This window comes from Triticum dicoccoides, chromosome 3B, assembly GCF_002162155.2.
Source record: "Triticum dicoccoides isolate Atlit2015 ecotype Zavitan chromosome 3B, WEW_v2.0, whole genome shotgun sequence".
In the NCBI taxonomy this organism is placed as follows: Eukaryota; Viridiplantae; Streptophyta; class Magnoliopsida; order Poales; family Poaceae; genus Triticum; species Triticum dicoccoides.
Genome location: NC_041385.1, coordinates 30,459,580 through 30,478,287, shown reverse-complemented (window position 1 = coordinate 30,478,287; position 18,708 = coordinate 30,459,580). Strand labels below are relative to the sequence as shown.

Genomic DNA, 18,708 nt, shown 5'->3' with positions numbered 1-18,708 from the left:
CATGACCGAGACATTGTCCAGTCAATAACCGACAGCGGGATCTAGATACCCATGTTGGCTCCCACATGTTCCACGATGATCTCATCGGATGAACCACGATGTCAAGGACTCAATCGATCCCGTATACAATTCCCTTTGTCTAGCGGTATTGTACTTGCCCGAGATTCGATCGTCGGTATGCCGATACCTTGTTCAATCTCGTTACCAGCAAGTCTCTTTACTCGTTCTGTAACACATCATCCCGTGATCAACCCCTTGGTCACATTGTGCACATTATGATGATGTCCTATCGAGTGGGCCCAGAGATACCTCTCCGTCAACCGGAGTGACAAATCCCAGTCTCGATTCGTGCCAACCCAACAGACACTTTCGGAGATACCCGTAGTGCACCTTTATAGCCACCCAGTTACGTTGTGATGTTTGGTACACCCAAAGCATTCCTACGGTATTCGGGAGTTGCACAATCTAATGGTCTAAGAAAATGATACTTGACATTAGAAAAGCTTTAGCATACGAACTACACGATCTTTGTGCTAGGCTTAGGATTGGGTCTTGTCCATCACATCATTCTCCTAATGATGTGATCCCGTTATCAATGATATCCAATGTCCATGGTCAGGAAACCGTAACCATCTATTGATCAACGAGCTAGTCAACTAGAGGCTTACTAGGGACATGGTGTTGTCTATGTATCCACACATGTATCTGAGTTTCCTATCAATACAATTATAGCATGGATAATAAACGATTATCATGAACAAGGAAATATAATAATAATAACTAATTTATTATTGCCTCTAGGGCATATTTCCAACACCTTCTTGATTCCTACTTTCGCGGTGTCAAACATCGTGAATATCTCAAGGATCATCATATCTATCCCTGATATGTTATAGTCCATCATGAAGCTCTAGCAGCTTGGTGGAAATGACTTTGGAGAAACATCACTATCTCATCTGGAAGATCAACTCCCACTTGATTCAAGTGATTGTAGTACTCAGACAATCTGAGCACAAGCTCAATGATTGAGCTTTTCTCCCTTAGTTTGCAGGCTAAGAAAATCGTCGGAGGTCTTATACCTCTTGACGTGGGCATGAGCCTGAAATCTCAATTTCAGCCCTCGAAACATCTCACATGTTCCACGACGTTTTGAAATCGTCTTTGGTGCCTCATGTCTAAACCGTTTAACTGAACTATCACGTAGTTATCAAAACGTGTATGTCAAATGTTCGTAACATCCACAGACGACGTTCAAGGTTCAGCACACCGAGCGGTGCATTAAGGACATAAGCCTTCTACAAAGCAATGAGGACAATCCTCAGTTTACGGACCCAGTCCGCATAATTGCTACCATCAACTTTCAACTAAATTTTCTCTAGGAACATATCTAAAACAGTAGAACTAAAGCGCGAGCTACGACATAATTTGCAAAGATGTTTTGACTATGTTCAGGATAATTGAGTTCATCTTATGAACTCCCACTCAGATAGACATCCCTCTAGTCATCTAAGTGATAACATGATCCGAGTCAACTAGGTCGTGTCCGATCATCACGCGAGACGGACTAGTCATCATCAGTGAACATCTGCATGTTGATCGTATCCACTATACGACTCATGCTCGACCTTTCGGTCTCTTGTGTTCCAAGGCCATGTCTGTACATGCTAGGCTCGTCAAGTCAACCTAAGTGTTTCGCGTGTGTAAATCTGGCTTGCACCCGTTGTATGTGAATGTTAGAATCTATCACACCCGATCATCACGTGGTGCTTCGAAACAACGAACTTTCACAATAGTGCACAGTTAGGGGGAACACTTTCTTGAAATTTTAATGAGGGATCATCTTATTTACTACCGTCGTTCTAAGCAAATAAGATGCATAAACATGATAAACATCACATGCAATCAAAAAGTGACATGATATGGCCAATATCGTTTTGCTCCTTTTGATCTCCATCTTCGGGGCTCCATGATCATCATCGTCACCGGCATGACACCATGATCTCCATCATCGTCACCGGCATGACACCATGATCTCCATCATTGTGTCTTCATGAAGTTGTCTTGCCAACTATTACTTCTACTACTATGGCTAACGGTTTAGCAATAAAGTAAAGTAATTACATGGCGTTGCTCAATGACACGCAGGTCATACAATAAATTAAGACAACTCCTATGGCTCCTCCTGGTTGTCTTACTCATCGACATGCAAGTCGTGATTCCTATTACAAGAACATGATCAATCTCATACATCACATATCATTCATCACATTCTGTTTGGCCATATCACATCACATAGCATACCCTGCAAAAACAAGTTAGACGTCCTCTAATTGTTGTTTGCATGTTTTACGTGGCTGCTATGGGTTTCTAGCAAGAACGTTTCTTACCTATGCAAAAACCACAACGTGATATGTCAATTGCTATTTACCCTTCATAAGGACCCTTTTCATCGAATCCGATCCGACTAAAGTGGGAGAGACTGGCACCCGCTAGCCACCTTATGCAACAAGTGCATGTCAGTCGGTGGAACCTGTCTCACGTAAGTTTACGTGTAAGGTCGGTCCGGACCGCTTCATCCCACAATACCGTCGAAACAAGATTGGACTAGTAACGGTAAGCATAATGAACAAAAATCAACGCCCACAACTACTTTGTGTTCTACTCATGCATAGAATCTACGCACTAGACCTAGCTTGATGCCACTGTTGGGGAATGTAGCAGAAATTCAAAATTTTCTACGCATCACCAAGATCAATCTATGGAGTAATCTAGCAACAAGGGGAAGGAGAGTGCATCTACATACCCTTGTAGATCGCTAAGCAGAAGCGTTCAAGAGAACGGGGTTGAAGGAGTCGTACTCGTCGTGATCCAAGTCACCGGAGATCCTAGTGCCGAACGGACGGCACCTCTGCGTTCAACACACGTACAGCCCGGTGACGTCTCCCATGCCTTGATCCAGCAAGGAGAGAGGGAGAGGTTGAGGAAGACTCCATCCAGCAGCAACACAACATCGTGGTGGTGATGGAGGAGCGTGGTAATCTAGCAGGGCTTCGCCAAGCACCGCGAGAGACAAGGAGAAAGAGAGGTAGGGCTGCGCCAATGAGAGGGAAAACTCTTATATTTGGCAGCCCCAAAACCTCAAGTATATATAGGGGAGAGGGATAGGGCTGCGCCCCCTCTAGGGTTCCCACCCCAAGGGGTTCGGCAGCCCCAAACCCATCTAGGGTGGCGGCCAAGGGGGGAAGAGGGGGAAACTTGCCCCCCAAGCAACGTGGGGCGCCCCCTCCCCAAACCCTAGGCGCCTTGGGCCCTTGTGGGGGGGCGCACCAGCCCACTTGGGGCTGGTCCCCTGCCACACTTGGCCCATACAGCCCTCTGGGGCCGGTGGCCCCACTTGGTGGACCCCCGGGACCCTCCCGGTGGTCCCGGTACGTTACCGATAGCGCCCGAAACCTTTTCGGTGACCAAAACAGGACTTCCCATATATAAATCTTTACCTCTGGACCATTCCGTAACTCCTCGTGACGTCCGGGATCTCATCCGGGACTCCGAACAACATTCGGTTACCACGTATATCTATTCCCTATAACCCTAGCGTCAGCGAACCTTAAGTGTGTAGACCCTACGGGTTCGGGAACCATGCAGCCATGACCTAGACATTCTCTGGTCAATAACCAACAGCAGGATGTGGATACCCATGTTGGCTCCCACATGTTCCACGATGATCTCATCGGATGAACCACGATGTCAAGGACTCAATCAATCCCTATACAATTCCCTTTGTCTAGCGGTATTGTACTTGCCCGAGATTCGATCGTCGGTATGCCGATACCTTGTTCAATCTCGTTACCGGCAAGTCTCTTTACTCGTTCCGTAACACATCATCCCGTGATCAACCCCTTGGTCACATTGTGCACATTATGATGATGTCCTACCGAGTGGGCCCAGAGATACCTCTCCGTTACACGGAGTGACAAATCCCAGTCTCGATTCGTGGCAACTCAACAGACACTTTCGGAGATACTCGTAGTGCACCTTTATAGCCACCCAGTTACGTTGTGACGTTTGGTACACCCAAAGCATTCCTACGGTATCCGGGAGTTGAACAATCTCATGGTCTAAGGAAATGATACTTGACATTAGAAAAGCTTTAGCATACGAACTACACGATCTTTGTGCTAGGCTTACTATTGGGTCTTGTCCATCACATCATTCGGCTAATGATGTGATCCCGTTATCAACGACATCCAATGTCCATGGTCAGGAAACCGTAACCATCTATTGATCAACGAGCTAGTTAACTAGAGGCTTACTATGGACATGGTGTTGTCTATGTACCCACACATGTATCTGAGTTTCCTATCAATACAATTATAGCATGGATAATAAACGATTTATCATGAACAAGGAAATATAATAATAATAACTTATTTATTATTGCCTCTAGGGCATATTTCCAACAACAAAAGCCTAAGCTTGGGGATGCCCATGGCACCCCAAGATATTCAAGAATAGCCAAAAGCCTAAGCTTGGGGATGCCCCCGGAAGGCATCCCCTCTTTCGTCTTTGTTCATTTGTAACTTTACTAGCAGCTATATTTTTATTCGCCACATGATATGTGTTTTGCTTGGAGCGTCGTGTATGATAGTAGTATTTGCTTTTTAGTTTACCACAATCATCCTTTCTGTACACACCTTTTGGGAGAAGCCTACTTGATTGAAATTTATTAGAATACTCTATATGCTTCACTTATATCTTTTGAGCTAGATAGTTTTTGCTCTAGTGCTTCACTTATATCTTTTAGAGCACGGCAGTGGCTTAATTTTGTAAAAATTGCTAGTCTCTCATGCTTCACTTATATTATTTTGAGAGTCTCTTAGAACAGCATGGTATTTTCTATGGTTATAAATTGGTCCTAGAATGACGAGCATCCAAGTTGGTATAATAAAAACTATCATAGGAACTGAATTGGATGCTATGATCAATTTGATACTTGATAATTGTTTTGAGATATGGAGGTAGTGATATTAAAGTCATGCTAGTTAGGTGATTATGAATTTAAAGAATGCTTGTGTTGAAGTTAGCAAGTCCCTTAGCATACACATATGGTTAAAGTTTTGTAACAAATTTGAAACATGAAGTGTCCTTGGATTTTGCATCCTTATGAGTGGCGGTCGGGGACGAGCGATTGTCTTTTCCTACCAATCTATCCCTCTAGGAGCATGCGCGTAGTGCTTGGTTTTTGATGACTTCTAAATTTTTGCAATAAGTATATGAGTTCTTTTGACTAATGTTGAGCCCATGGATTATACACGCTTTTACCTTTCCATCATTGTTAGTCTCTTCGATATCGTGCATTGCCTTTTCTCACCTTGAGAGTTGGTGCAAACTTCGCCAGTGCATCCAAACCCCATGATATGATACGCTCTATCACATATAAACCTCCTTATATCTTCCTCAAAACAGCCACCATACCTACCTATTACGGCATTTCCATAGCCATTCCGAGATATATTGCCATGCAACTTTCCACCGTTTCGTTTATCATCATGACACGCATTACTTTTGTCATATTGCCATTGCATGATCATGTAGTTGCCATCGTATTTGTGGCAAAGCCACCATGCATAATTTTTCATACATGTCACTCTTGATTCATTGCATCATCCCGGTACACCATCGGAGGCATTCATATAGAGTCATATCTTGTTCTAGTTTTGAGTTATAATTCATGTCTTGTAATCAATAAAAGTGTGATGATCATCATTATTAGAGCATTGTCACCCAAAATAATATAAAAAATAAAAAAGGCCAAAAAAGGCCCAAAAAAAGAAAAAAAATGGGGCAATGTTACTATCTCTTTTTCCACACTTGTACTTTAAAATAGCACCATGTTCTTCATATAGAGAGTCTCATATGTTGTCACTTCCATATACTAGTGGGAATTTTTCATTATAGAACCTGGCTTGTATATTCCTACAATGGGCTTCCTCAAATGCCCTAGGTCTTCGTGAGCAAGCAAGTTGGATGCACACCCACTAGTTTTCTTTTGTTGAGCTTTCATTCATTTGTAGCTCTAGTGCATCCATTGCATGGCAATCCCTACTCCTCATGTTGACATCAATTGATGGGCATCTCCATAGCCCCTTGATTATGCTCGACAATGTGAGACTTTCTCCTTTTTTGTCTTCTCCACACAATCCCCATCATCATATTCTATTCCACCCATAGTGCTATATCCATGGCTCACGCTCATGTATTGCGTGAAGGTACAAAAAGTTTGAGATTATTTAAGTATGAAACAATTGCTTGGCTTGTCATCGGGGGTGTAGAATTTGTGAACATTTTTTGTGTGACGAAAATGAAGCATAGCCTAACTATATGATTTTGTAGGGATGAACTTTCTTTAGCCATGTTATTTTGAGAAGACATGATTGCTTTTATTAGTATGCTTAAAGTATTACTGTTTCTTATGTCAATATGAACTTTTATTTTGAATCATTTGGATCTGAACATTCATGCCACAATAAAGAGAAATACATTGAGAATTATGCTAGGTAGCATTCCACATTAAAAATTCTGTTTTTATCATTTACCTGCTCGAGGACGAGCAGGAATTAAGCTTGGGGATGCTTGATACGTCTCCAACGTATCTATAATTTTTGATTTTTTCATGCTATTATATTACCTGTTTTGGATGTTTATGGACTTTATTTTACACATTTATATCACTTTTGGGACTAACCTACTAACCAGAGGCCCAGCCTGTATTGCTGTTTTTTTGCCTATTTCAGTATTTCGAAGAAAAGGAATATCAAATGGAGTCCAAACGGAATGAAACCTTCGCGGGCATAATTTTTGGAACGAATGTGATCCAGAGGACTTGGAGTGCAAGTCAAGAAGCGATCGAGGCGGCCACGAGGGTGGAGGGCGCGCCCACCCCCTTGGGCGCGCCCCCTATCTCGTGGGCCCCTCGGGCGGCCACCGACGTACTTCTTCCTCCTATATATACCCATGTACCCTGAAAACATCCAGGAAGCCACCGAAACACAATTTCCACCACCGTAACCTTTCTGTATCCGCGAGATCCCATCTTGGAGTCTCCGCCGGAGCTCCGCCGGAGGGGAATCGACCACGAAGGGCATCTACATCAACTGTTGGAAATATGACCTAGAGGCAATAATAAAAGGATTATTATTATATTTCCTTGTTCATGATAATTGCCTTTTATTCATGCTATAATTGTATTATCCGGAAATCGTAATACACATGTGAATACATAGACAACAATACGTCCCTAGTGAGCCTCTAGTTGACTAGCTCGTTGATCAACAGATAGTCATGGTTTCCTGACTATGGAAATTTTATGTCATTGATAACGGGATCACATCATTAGGAGAATGATGTGATGGACAAGACCCAATCCTAAGCATAGCACAAGATCGTGTAGTTCGTTTGCTAGAGCTTTTCCAATATCAAGTATCCTTTCCTTAGACCATGAGATTGTGTAACTCCTGGATATCGTAGGAGTGCTTTGGGTGTACCAAACGTCACAACGTAACTAGGTGACTATAAAGGTGCACTACAGGTATCTCCGAAAGTGTCTATTGGGTTGACATGGATCGAGACTGGGATTTGTCACTCCGTATGATGGAGAGGTATCTCTGGGCCCACTCGGTAATGCATCATCATAATGAGCTCAAAGTGACCAAGTGTCTGGTCACGAGATCCTGCATTACAGTACGAGTAAAGTGACTTGCCGGTAACAAGATTGAACGAGGTATTGGGATACCGACGATCGAATCTCGGGCAAGTAACGTACCGATTGACAAAGGGAATTGTATACGGGGTTGCTTAAATCCTCGACGTCGTGGTTCATCCGATGAGATCATCGAGGAGTATGTCGGAGCCAACATGGGTATCCAGATCCTGCTGTTGGTTATTGACCGCAGATCCGTCTCGGTCATGTCTACATGTTTCCCGAACCCGTAGGGTCTACACACTTAAGGTTCGGTGACGCTAGGGTTGTATGAATATGAGTATGCAGCAAACCGAAAGTTGTTCGGAGTCCCGGATGAGATCCCGGACGTCACGAGGAGTTCCGGAATGGTCCGGAGGTAAAGAATTATATATGTGAAGTCGAGTTTCGGCCATCGGGAAAGTTTTGGGGGTCACCGGTATTGTACCGGGACCACCGGAAGGGTCCCGGGGGTCCACCGGGTGGGGCCACCCATCCCGGAGGGCCCCATGGGCTGAAGTGGGAGGGGAACCAGCCCCTGGTGGCCTGGTGCGCCCCCCAGGCCCCCCTCTGCGCCTAGGGTTGGGAACCCTAGGGGAGGGGGCGCCTCCACTTGCCTTGGGGGGCACTCCACCCCCTGGCCGCCGCCCCCCTTGGGAGATCCCATCTCCAGGGACGGCGCCCCCCTGGGGTCCCTATATAAAGAGGAGGGGGGGGTGGGAGGGCAGCCGGACCCTGACATCTGGCACCTCCCTACCCCCTTGCTACACCTCCTCCTCCCGTAGTCGCTTGGCGAAGCTCTGCCGGAACCCTGCTGCATCCACCACCACGCCGTCGTGCTGCTGGATCTTCATCAACTTCTCTTTCCCCCTTGCTGGATTAAGAAGGAGGAGACGTCACGCTGACCGTACGTGTGTTGAACGCGGAGGTGCCGTCCGTTCGGCGCTAGGATCTCCGGTGATTTGGATCACAACGAGTACGACTCCCTCAACCCCATTCTCTTGAACGCTTCCGCTCGCGATCTACAAGGGTATGTAGATGCACTCCTCTCTCTCGTTTCTAGATGAACTCATAGATTGATCTTGGTGAACGTAGGAAATTTTTTATTTTATGCAACGTTCCCCAACATCAACACCATAGCCCTTCCGATGAGTTGCGAGTAGTTTACCACAGGCCTTCGGGTCCATAGTTATTAGCTAGATAGCTTCTTCTCTCTTTTTGGATCTCAATACCATGTTCTCCCCCTCTCTTGTGGAGATCTATTTGATGTAACTCTTTTTGCGGTGTGTTTGTCGAGATCCGATGAATTGTGGGTTTATGATCAAGTTCATCTATGAGAAATATTTGAATCTCTTCTGAATTCTTTTATGTATGATTGAGTTATCTTTGCAAGTCTCTTCGAACTATCAGTTTGGTTTGGCCTACTAGATCGATCTTTCTTGCCATGGGACAAGTCCTTATCTTTGGGTTCAATCTTGCGGTGTCCTTTCGCAGTGACAGCAGGGGCAGCAAGGCACGTATTGTATTGTTGCCATCGAGGATAAAAAGATGGGGTTTATATTATATTGCTTGAGTATATCCCTTTACATCATGTCATCTTTCTTAATGTGTTACTCTGTTCTTATGAACTTAACACTCTAGATGCATGCTGGATAGCGGTCGATGTGTGGAGTAATAGTAGTAGATGCAGGCAGGAGTCGGTCTACTTGTCGCGGACGTGATGCCTATATACATGATCATGCCTAGATAATCTCATAATTATTCTCTTTTCTATTAATTGCTCGACAGTAATTTGTTCACCCATTGTAATACTTATGCTATCTTGAGAGAAGTCACTAGTGAAACCAATGACCCCAGGTCTATCTTTTATCATATAAGCTTTCAATCTACTTTTATTTGCATCTTTACTTTTCCAGTCTATATCATAAAATACCAGAAATATATTTATTTTATCATATTATCTCTATCAGATCTCACTTTCGCAAGTGACCATGAAGGGATTGACAACCCCTTTATTGCGTTGGTTGCGAGTTCTTTGTTTGTTTATGTAGGTGCGTGAGACTTTTGAGGAGCCTCATACTGGATTGATACCTTGGTTCTTGAAAAACTGAGGGAAATACTTACGCTACTATTGCCGCGTCACCCTTTCCTCTTCAAGAAAAACCAACGCAAACTCAAGACGTAGCACGGCTCAACAAGATCCCAATGATGACGTACCAAAAGTTCTTTGGTATTCCTCTCTCATCTTCAATAATGCTATATGTCATTATTTGCCATAAATATTCACGTTTTAAACATTATGATTATTTATAAAAATCTATTGCAACTGGTTTATTTCGAGAAAACTTGCTAGAAAAGCCCTACCTACGCAAAAAAAAAACTTGATTGACTCCGTACAATACTAACGTCAACATGGACCGGCCGAGTTATGCACTCCCTGTGCGTTCGGGTGACATAGGAAGGAGCTCTTTCATCTCAAAAAAAAGGGAAGGAACTCTTATCACTAAAAAAAGAGGCAGGAGCTCTTGCCTTAAAAAACCCAGGAAGGAGCTCTTTTGCTCAAAAAAGAGAAAACTACGAAGGAGCTCTACTACGTCGCACTCCTTCTTAACTCAAGCCCTAAATCAGCCCACGCATGCGGCCACATACACCAAGCCCAGACCATGTCTAGCGCGCACCGCCGCGATCGATGACGACGAAGATAGTCACCCCGTCGAGCATGAGGCTCCTAGTGGCCGAGGGATGTCCCCCAAGAGGCCGAGGGATGTCCCCTCTTTTCGAAAAAAGGACATAGTGGACTTCCTCTTCTCCATCCTCGCCCAGCCCATCGGCGTGACAATCAAGCTTCTCGAGAGGGAACAGATGGGTGTGGGCAGCACGGGCAACCTCCACGCCAGCGTCATGAAGCTCGACCAAGCTTACCTCGAGTCTGGCATGGGCAAGGGCGTGGTTGTCGGGAATCTCACCGGCGCGCTGCCTGTGCCCTCCTAGAACACCCTCCCCATCCACTGAAGTTCGTCCGTACGTGGCGGCGTTACATACACGGTGTTGGACGACCTCACGGTGATGCCCACATCCGCCATCGTCGGCATCAAGCTGCTGAACACCTTGGCGATCAAGGACCTCGGTGCCCTCCAGGAGAGGCACGTGCAACTCATGCGCAAGGAGGTGAGTTCTGATCGACTATTTTCTTTCTTACTTTAATCAGGGCCGGACCCATGTTGGGCCAAGAGAGGGCCTAGCCCCCCACTCAATTTCGGTCCTTTCAAGTCCAAAGCCCAGTCTTCCCTAGTTGGGCCCCCAGTTGACAAAACAAGTGTGCCCCCACTCTCATTTGGGCCAACATTGAAATTTTGTGTTGGGTCCGCTCTTGCCTTTAATTTCACCAGATGCATGCTGTACAAGTTTACTTGTTTCAACTAACCCATGAACGCGAACTACTACTACAGAAAATAGGAAGTATAAACCAATAATTTAGGTCATGTTCGTTTCATAGCTAACTTTACAACAAATTTAGGAAGAATTTGGTTTGTCGTATGAATGAATCTAACCGAAGTCGGCAACAAGCTAGTGTTGCAAAACATTTATACTTATTAATCCTATATTGTAGGCATTCGAGATTTTGAAAGCTTCTTTGATGTCCAAGACTTTTCTCACCGACATTTATCTTGGAGAGAAGCCCTAGACAGTTCTAAATTTCTAAAAAGAATATATGTTTTCCTTGGAAAGGAAAACATGCTCCTTCTAGTTTTCAGGCATGGGTTTTTATGGTTTGAGTTGTATTTTTCTGCATATCCCAACTAGCAGAATATAATTACGCGCCATGAAAATCTCATGGGCCAAGAAAGTTGGAATCAATGCCTTTACAACTCGTTTGGCACGTGTGATTTCATTTCGTTTGATACAAATGAAATGAAATCAATGATCATATTTCATTTGCTGGAATCAAGGTTCCAAATCGAAATATCACGTTTGGCTGCGAGTGGAATTTAGCAACTGAAATGATATTTGTGTCATGTTTGGCTGCCATTTTGACAAGAATTCATACAACCACACCAAGCTTGGTTGCCACATCATATCTTTCTAAATTTAAAATTCACACCAACATGAAACAAATTATAGAATACAAACCATTCATATATGAAGCAGCTCCATGAGGACAAATCAACATAATCAAATTATAACTGTCAGTTTAGATAAACAAAGCACAGACGCACATCTGACACAAGCAAAACAAAAGTTTGAAGCTTCAAAGCTTGTATTTAGCAAAGTATAGAAGACAACAAACCACTTGTCACCACAAATGCATTATGAGCATAAAAATTAAAATATTTGTATCGAAGTAACATCATATGGCTTGACTTGAACCAGGACCTTTTTTCGATTCCATCTGGTAAGATATGATGAGAGTTGAACTTCTCACATCTTCATTGTCCTACAAATATGATGAGAAGCATGTAAGCAAGTGACTAAAGAAGTGAATAAATGTGGGACACGTAGTATCTAATCTCGAGCACAAATGCACTTGTGAGAACAGTGAATTCCAAAAAAGCAAATTCTGACAAATCTGTTTTGTTTTTGTATATGAACATCAACAAAAGTTCTAACATCCTCCAAATTTTCACTTTGAAAAGACATTTGTGGATGCTTGTATCAAAAAAAATTGGGACTAAAAGAAGACGCATTTTGGAGCACTCATTTTTGTCTTTCCTGCACACACATCTACGGATGCCTTTCCGGTGTGAAATTTTGCAGTTCATCCACACACAAAAAAACAAGGTTTTTTTAACTATTATTTTGGAATTTACTATTCATGCGAGTGCATTTATGCTCGAGATTAGAATACTATTTCGAGAAACGTGGGTTTCCATTTGTGCACATCTAAGAGAAGCGACATTGACATGCATCATTCACATGCCAAGCCAGTATTGAAAGAGATGCAATTATTCATCGACTTCTTCGGCACAACACGACATCGATAATTCATCGCCCTGAGGGATGCCTCCAAGCGACGCATCATTGTTGACACGCTACTGCAATGCCAATGCCAACACTTCATCACCAAGGTCTTCATCAAGTGGTCTTCATCAATTTCTTTGTTTACACACCGTCATAGCCCTGTCCACAAGATGGACATCTCCAATGTCCTCTGACAGTATAACTACGAGATGCAACCTCGAAGACAACAATGAATGTGTCATGACTGCATCGACACGGCGTCACTTTAGTGACGACCCCTTTCATGACCATACGGTCCTGGCGAAATCGATGTAGGCTCGATGGTTTCCTCTAGTCCTAGCAAAACTGGTGGACTCATCACCAACGACACCTTATGACATCTACAAGGTGCATCGTCCATGACTACATCACCATAATCTACAACATAACACATTTTTTTGCGCCTCCAGATTTGTACGACTTCATCATCACGACGATTATCGACCATGACTACACCATGATTGGCTTCCTTACAATGACATTAATGGCTACGTCTATAGCTACTCATCGGGAGGAAATAGGAGACAGAAAATAAAGGCACTAGAAGGGTATGCAGTCACCGCCGTAGGGGCTGACCCATAAGAGATGCAGTTGATGATAGCGCAACGGAGAAGAGGACGGAAGCACAAGACTTCAAATTCAGTCGCATTCGTTCGCTTTACTGCCGTTACGACTAAGGGGTAATGTTAGATGTATAATTGTGTTTGAATATAGAGATAAGGAGATAGACATCGAATAGGTTTACACATGTATTACTTGTATTGTATTCTAAGTCTCTACCTCCACCATGTACTTCTATATATACCTCATATGAGGGTCAGGTCAATACAAGAACACAATAGTAACTACGGACCAAACAGGGTAGTGTAGCACTTTTGGAAGTATCCCAATGAGTAACCGTCCCAACAAAGAGTAGAGGGGAGTATTTATGGAGGCGTTTCCGTCACACGCAAGGTGTCACAGTTCTTGTGTGAAGTAATGCTTGAGCTTTTGCAAATACTATTACTGTCCAGGGTAAACGATAAACTAGAAAGGCTAGTAAAAATAGGATTTGAAGATGTCTAATGAATAGTTAAATAAACTAAATAACAAGAACTTGAAAATGTAAATGGTGTTTCCTGCAATGAAGTGATTATGTGCAGAGAGATTTCAGTTCATGGTAAGAATACATGAATTGTGCTAGTGCGGCGGTAGTATAGTTACCTTGTATTGTACTCATAGTATTGATATAAACTTTATGTAGGCGGTTCTCCCTAGAGTCATGAAACTCCTCCACCAGGGTTACATTTTATTCTATTGTCCTGCTTCTCCGTTGCCACAGAGTGGTCGTTTCCATAACTAAGGTCATAAGACCGGAACCAAGCATTAAGTTCATTGGATCACTGTTATCTCATATAGTCTTCGGTGCTCATAGATATAACCACCTGCCACGTCAGAGGTCACTAAAGTTCCATAACAATATGTGTTACCTGTATAGGTCTTGATATCATGTTGCTTGGGCCGTTAAATTGGACAAAACGCAAATGGTTCACCATAATATAGCAACATACTAACTAGATCATACTACTACGAATTCAAATGACGACCTATAGGATAGGCACATGCCAATGTTACCACTCACCTACATATCCCACACCTAGGGGAATTACTCACACATCGTAAGAGGGGAATCATCACAACAGAGAGAAAAACCATGAAAACCATATCGATAATATTGAGGGGATCCACAATGAGATGAAATGGTACTCAAATAGTCTTAATCTCAGATGAAATGGAGTAGAGATTACAAGTTCCAATCCCTCTTACAATAGTGAAAGAGATGATGACGATGATGGAGATGAAAGGACGAAAAACTACGATGATCTTCTCCTCTCCTGTTCTAGACGGTGTGGCAGCGGCTAGGGTTCTCTTCTTCTCGTGGTCCCATCACAAAAGTTGCTTGTATAGATGAGTAGGGGCTGTGGGAACTCCAAACGACCACTCAAACGAGCACGTGCGGTCATATGAAATGTCGTCTTTCACTCTGGTGCGCCTGTTGACAGTGCTCTCTTCAGGAAAGTTGCTCCAATTGACTTGATTTGTAGTAATCTCCTTTGGTTTCCTTCCAAATGTGATATTTCCTGCCATCCATAGAACAAAGTAGGGTTTTCTTTCTTTCGTTGGATTAGCATTAGAAATATCCGAAGAATAACAAAAATCCAATGAAACCAAATGGAAATGACTATGATAAGCATCGCAAATTCTTGAGCCATAACACAACAACACAAATATTAGCCACCCTAAAAATTCTACATGGATGAGGGAGGTGGGGAGTAGGGAAAGGTCGCTGGCGGCTAGCTGACAAGGTTCCTCACACGTCTCGTCTCTTTCTCCACCTTGGACAACATGCGGGAGCAGACCAACACCCACCTCATCACCATGGAGCCCGCACATGTGCCCCACCACGCGCCTCCTCTCGGTGTACTACCCTCGATCCCTGGGATCCTGAGCTCCACCATGGCTGATAGCACCTAGCCATGCCCAAACTTGACTAACCACTCGGAGAAACCCCTCTGAATTCTTGTGCCTCCCCAACTTCCCTCCTTATTTCTCACACGACCTCACCGTCGGCCCCATGTGTCTTTCCCATCCTTCCTCCCCTCGGCAGCTCCATCCACCTACCTCATGTCAACCATCGATGCAAGCTCCTCCCTCAACTCTCTCAAACCAAACAAGGCTCTTATCCCCGCAACCCCTCCCTTCCCCGTCAATTCAGGAAATGGTCGCTCAAGCTCCCTCCATGAGGACCGTGGCCGGAGCTGCACGAATCGGGCAAGTGTCCTCACACACCCTCCATCGCCCCATGCTACCAACGACAGCAAGCACCATCAACAGTGGTGGTAGGCGGCAGTGAGAAGCCGAACGCTTTCAGAGGAAGGGAGTGTGGGGGCATTGGGGAGGAGGCATGTGGCGGAAAGCCCGAATGAGGGCGGGCTGCGCCATTGCTGAGTAGACCAGTCAAATGCGTCCATGTGGCATTTTTTGTCCAAGTCAGCTTCTGATGAGTGGGACTCACATGTCATAATCATCATCAAAATGACCTAAGCCGCCGACCAGTGCTTTTTGCAAAACATTAGACTGAGAATTAGTGGTTTTGTACCAAAATTCTGAATTTGTGTTTCTACAAAGCTAGCGCATGCATAAGTTGGTGATTTTCTTCAATTAACTCAACTTTTCAGACCAACTAACTCAGCTAGTGTTCAGGAGATGTGTGCTACATCAAACCTTTTCAGACCTAATCTATCTCTCAGTTTTACTGCGTGAGGACGAAGAACCAAAATATCTATGGTGTTCTTACAACATCAAAAATTGGAGCCCCCATATGCACAAAATCGTTTGTGGGGCTGCCAGGTTAGTGCCCGGACTAAAAATTGGCTACCAACCGGACCTGGTAAATGCAGCCAAAACGCCTGGGCTGACCATACCCCGCCTATGTGTGAAGTGGATATGGGGTGCCTGACGTGCTCGGATATGTCCGCCATGTTGGATACAAACCATAATGGACCACCCTATCCCACAGATATTTGTTCCTATCCGCATCCTAGATTGAACTCAAGCACTCCACTCCACCCTAAGCTCTTGTTCGGCGATCACTGACCTTCTTCAGCATGACGCGTAGCGGATTGACTCCGAGATCTCACGATCCGTCGACTGGGACCTCATCCCATGTTGGGACGAGGAAGAGTTGGTCGTACAGTTGACCCTCCGGTGTTCTCGGGAGGAAATCCTAGCTCTGGAGTCAGAGTCGCTCCGGTGCGAGGCCTTCGACGGGTTCCACCTCCCGCTTGTGTATGGCAGCGTGGGGTGGCTCGCGGTAGTTGAACGCGGCCTCTCCGGATGCGACCACCATCTGTCAGCGGCGCAACCCTAGGGTGATGGCACAATCTGAGTGGTGGCACCTCGTCCCCACCGTGTTGGCCTATGAGTTGGAGGTCAACGTCAGCCTGCGTCAAGCCCCAACCATTCTGGAGGATGAAGGTGCGGCAAGCCCCGGAAGCCCTTGAAGTCGAGGCCGCGGAGGCGGGGTCGCACACCGCTTTGGATCAGAGCGATGAGTCCTTGCTCAATGCCTGCATCCTGGAGAAGCTGCAGGCATTGAGCAAGGACTCATCGCTCTGATCATGGCCGGTCTGGCCCCCAAAGAGAAGGAGGCTTCCGATAGATCAGACAACTCCGACGGTGAGTAGATCCACCTCGATTCATTTTGCATCTTTGAGCACTATTTCCACAACGAAGACAAGTGCAAGGGCAAGGACAAGGGTGCTGGTGGATGAACTTCCTCTATTGCCATATCATGCCTAGTTAGTATAACATGTCAATTTTTGATAGCCCAGTGACATGTGTGTGTTTAACTACTTGTGTTAATTTACGTTGCATGATATTAGTATGGATTTGAGGATTTGCTTTGAGGAACACGTCTACGGACGCAAACTTCCGAGGGTTGACCGGCCATTGGACGTGTCTGCTGGCGCATACGAGTGCTGATTGCCTAGTCTGATTGTTGCTCTTAGCGAGTACTACCTCCGGCCTGATTTACTAGTTCTCATTGTATTTTGCGTCAAAATTTAACCACATATTTGACTAAAAGAATAATTACATTGAATTTATATTTGAATGTAATGGATACGTATAATATATTTTATTAGTTAGAATCATGGTCGAACTAGACGCGGAATATGAGGGAAACTAGTAAATCAGAAGAGAGGTAGTAGTAGTGGAATGATTCAGGCTCGTTCTTCATTAACTTGACTGTGAACACTTCATTAATTTGACCGTGAACACCAGAACTGACATGTAATAGTACAGGCAAATATGCATGCATATTACAGGCATGCAGCTCACTCACAACAGCAAGCCACAGACATGCGGAAGTACGTATACTTACGTACACCAAGCGCCACAATTTATGGCATCACAGCAAAACCACAGAGCATACCCTGCGGACCGATCGAACACACTCCCTCTGTAAAGCGTTTAGATTACTACTTTAATAATCTAAATGCTCTTATATTAGTTTACGGAGGAAGTATCATACATAGGAACAGCCACTTTACTGCGTACGTGTACGTCTGCCGTATTAGTCGGCGATCAGCACGGGCTGACCTCGACGACCTCGATGGCCACTGCCGGCTCAGGCATGGTCACCGGGACGGCGGCGCCAACCCTGGGCACGGTGACGGTGAGCTGCGCACCGCCGTCGTCCATGGCGGCCCTGACCTGGCCCAAGGCGGCGTCGTCGGGGAGGTGGAACCTGCCGAAGAAGGTGGCGCTGCTGCGCTCGACGTGGTGGCGCGTCTCGCTCTTGGCCTCCCTCCGCAGGCACCGCTCGCCGGCGATGACCAGCACCTTGCCCTCCTCCTCCACCTCCACCTTGACCTCCTCCTTGGTGACCCCCGCGGGGAGCCTGGTGCTGAACACGTAGGCCTCCGCCGTCTCCCGGCTCTCGATGTAGGTGTCGGCGAACGCCGTGGTGTCGCTGGCCAGCCACGCGTCGGTTCCGCTTGACGCCGTCGTGCCGAAGATGCTGCCGAAGGGGTTCCACGCGTCCAGGGCCAGCGTGTCGAAGAACCTCACCAACGACATCCTCCTCCTCTAGTTTACCTAGCTCTGCTTGGAGGTATGTATGTAGCTGCGTACCGAACGAATTCCCGTACCGAATGCTAGGTAGCTCGTTTCCTCTTGTGAATGCTTGGAGCTGGCTAATGGCGAGGCACCGGCTATATATGGACGACGAAAGTATAGACACCTGCCACCTACTTTGCCTTGCGCCTTCCCGCGGAGCTGCACCTGTCTCTGTAGCTTGAGTTGTCCTTGCTTCGTTGCTTTGTGCATGGACTCATATGGTACGATCACGAAAGCACACGCGAGAAATCCGAGCAACGGTGAAAGCAGACCCGATGCACCTAAAAAACACATTTAAAATTATCCAAAAA

General features: G+C 45.2%; 1 protein-coding gene across 1 annotated transcript; it reads right to left on the bottom strand.

The window, feature by feature from the left end:
- Window positions 1–17,490: 17,490 nt before the first annotated feature.
- Window positions 17,491–18,478, bottom strand: LOC119274533 (17.9 kDa heat shock protein 2-like). Its single transcript, XM_037555250.1, has one exon. The coding sequence runs from the start codon at window positions 18,356–18,358 to the stop codon at window positions 17,864–17,866; it is 495 nt and encodes a 164-aa protein (XP_037411147.1). The 5' UTR covers window positions 18,359–18,478; the 3' UTR covers window positions 17,491–17,863.
- Window positions 18,479–18,708: the final 230 nt, after the last annotated feature.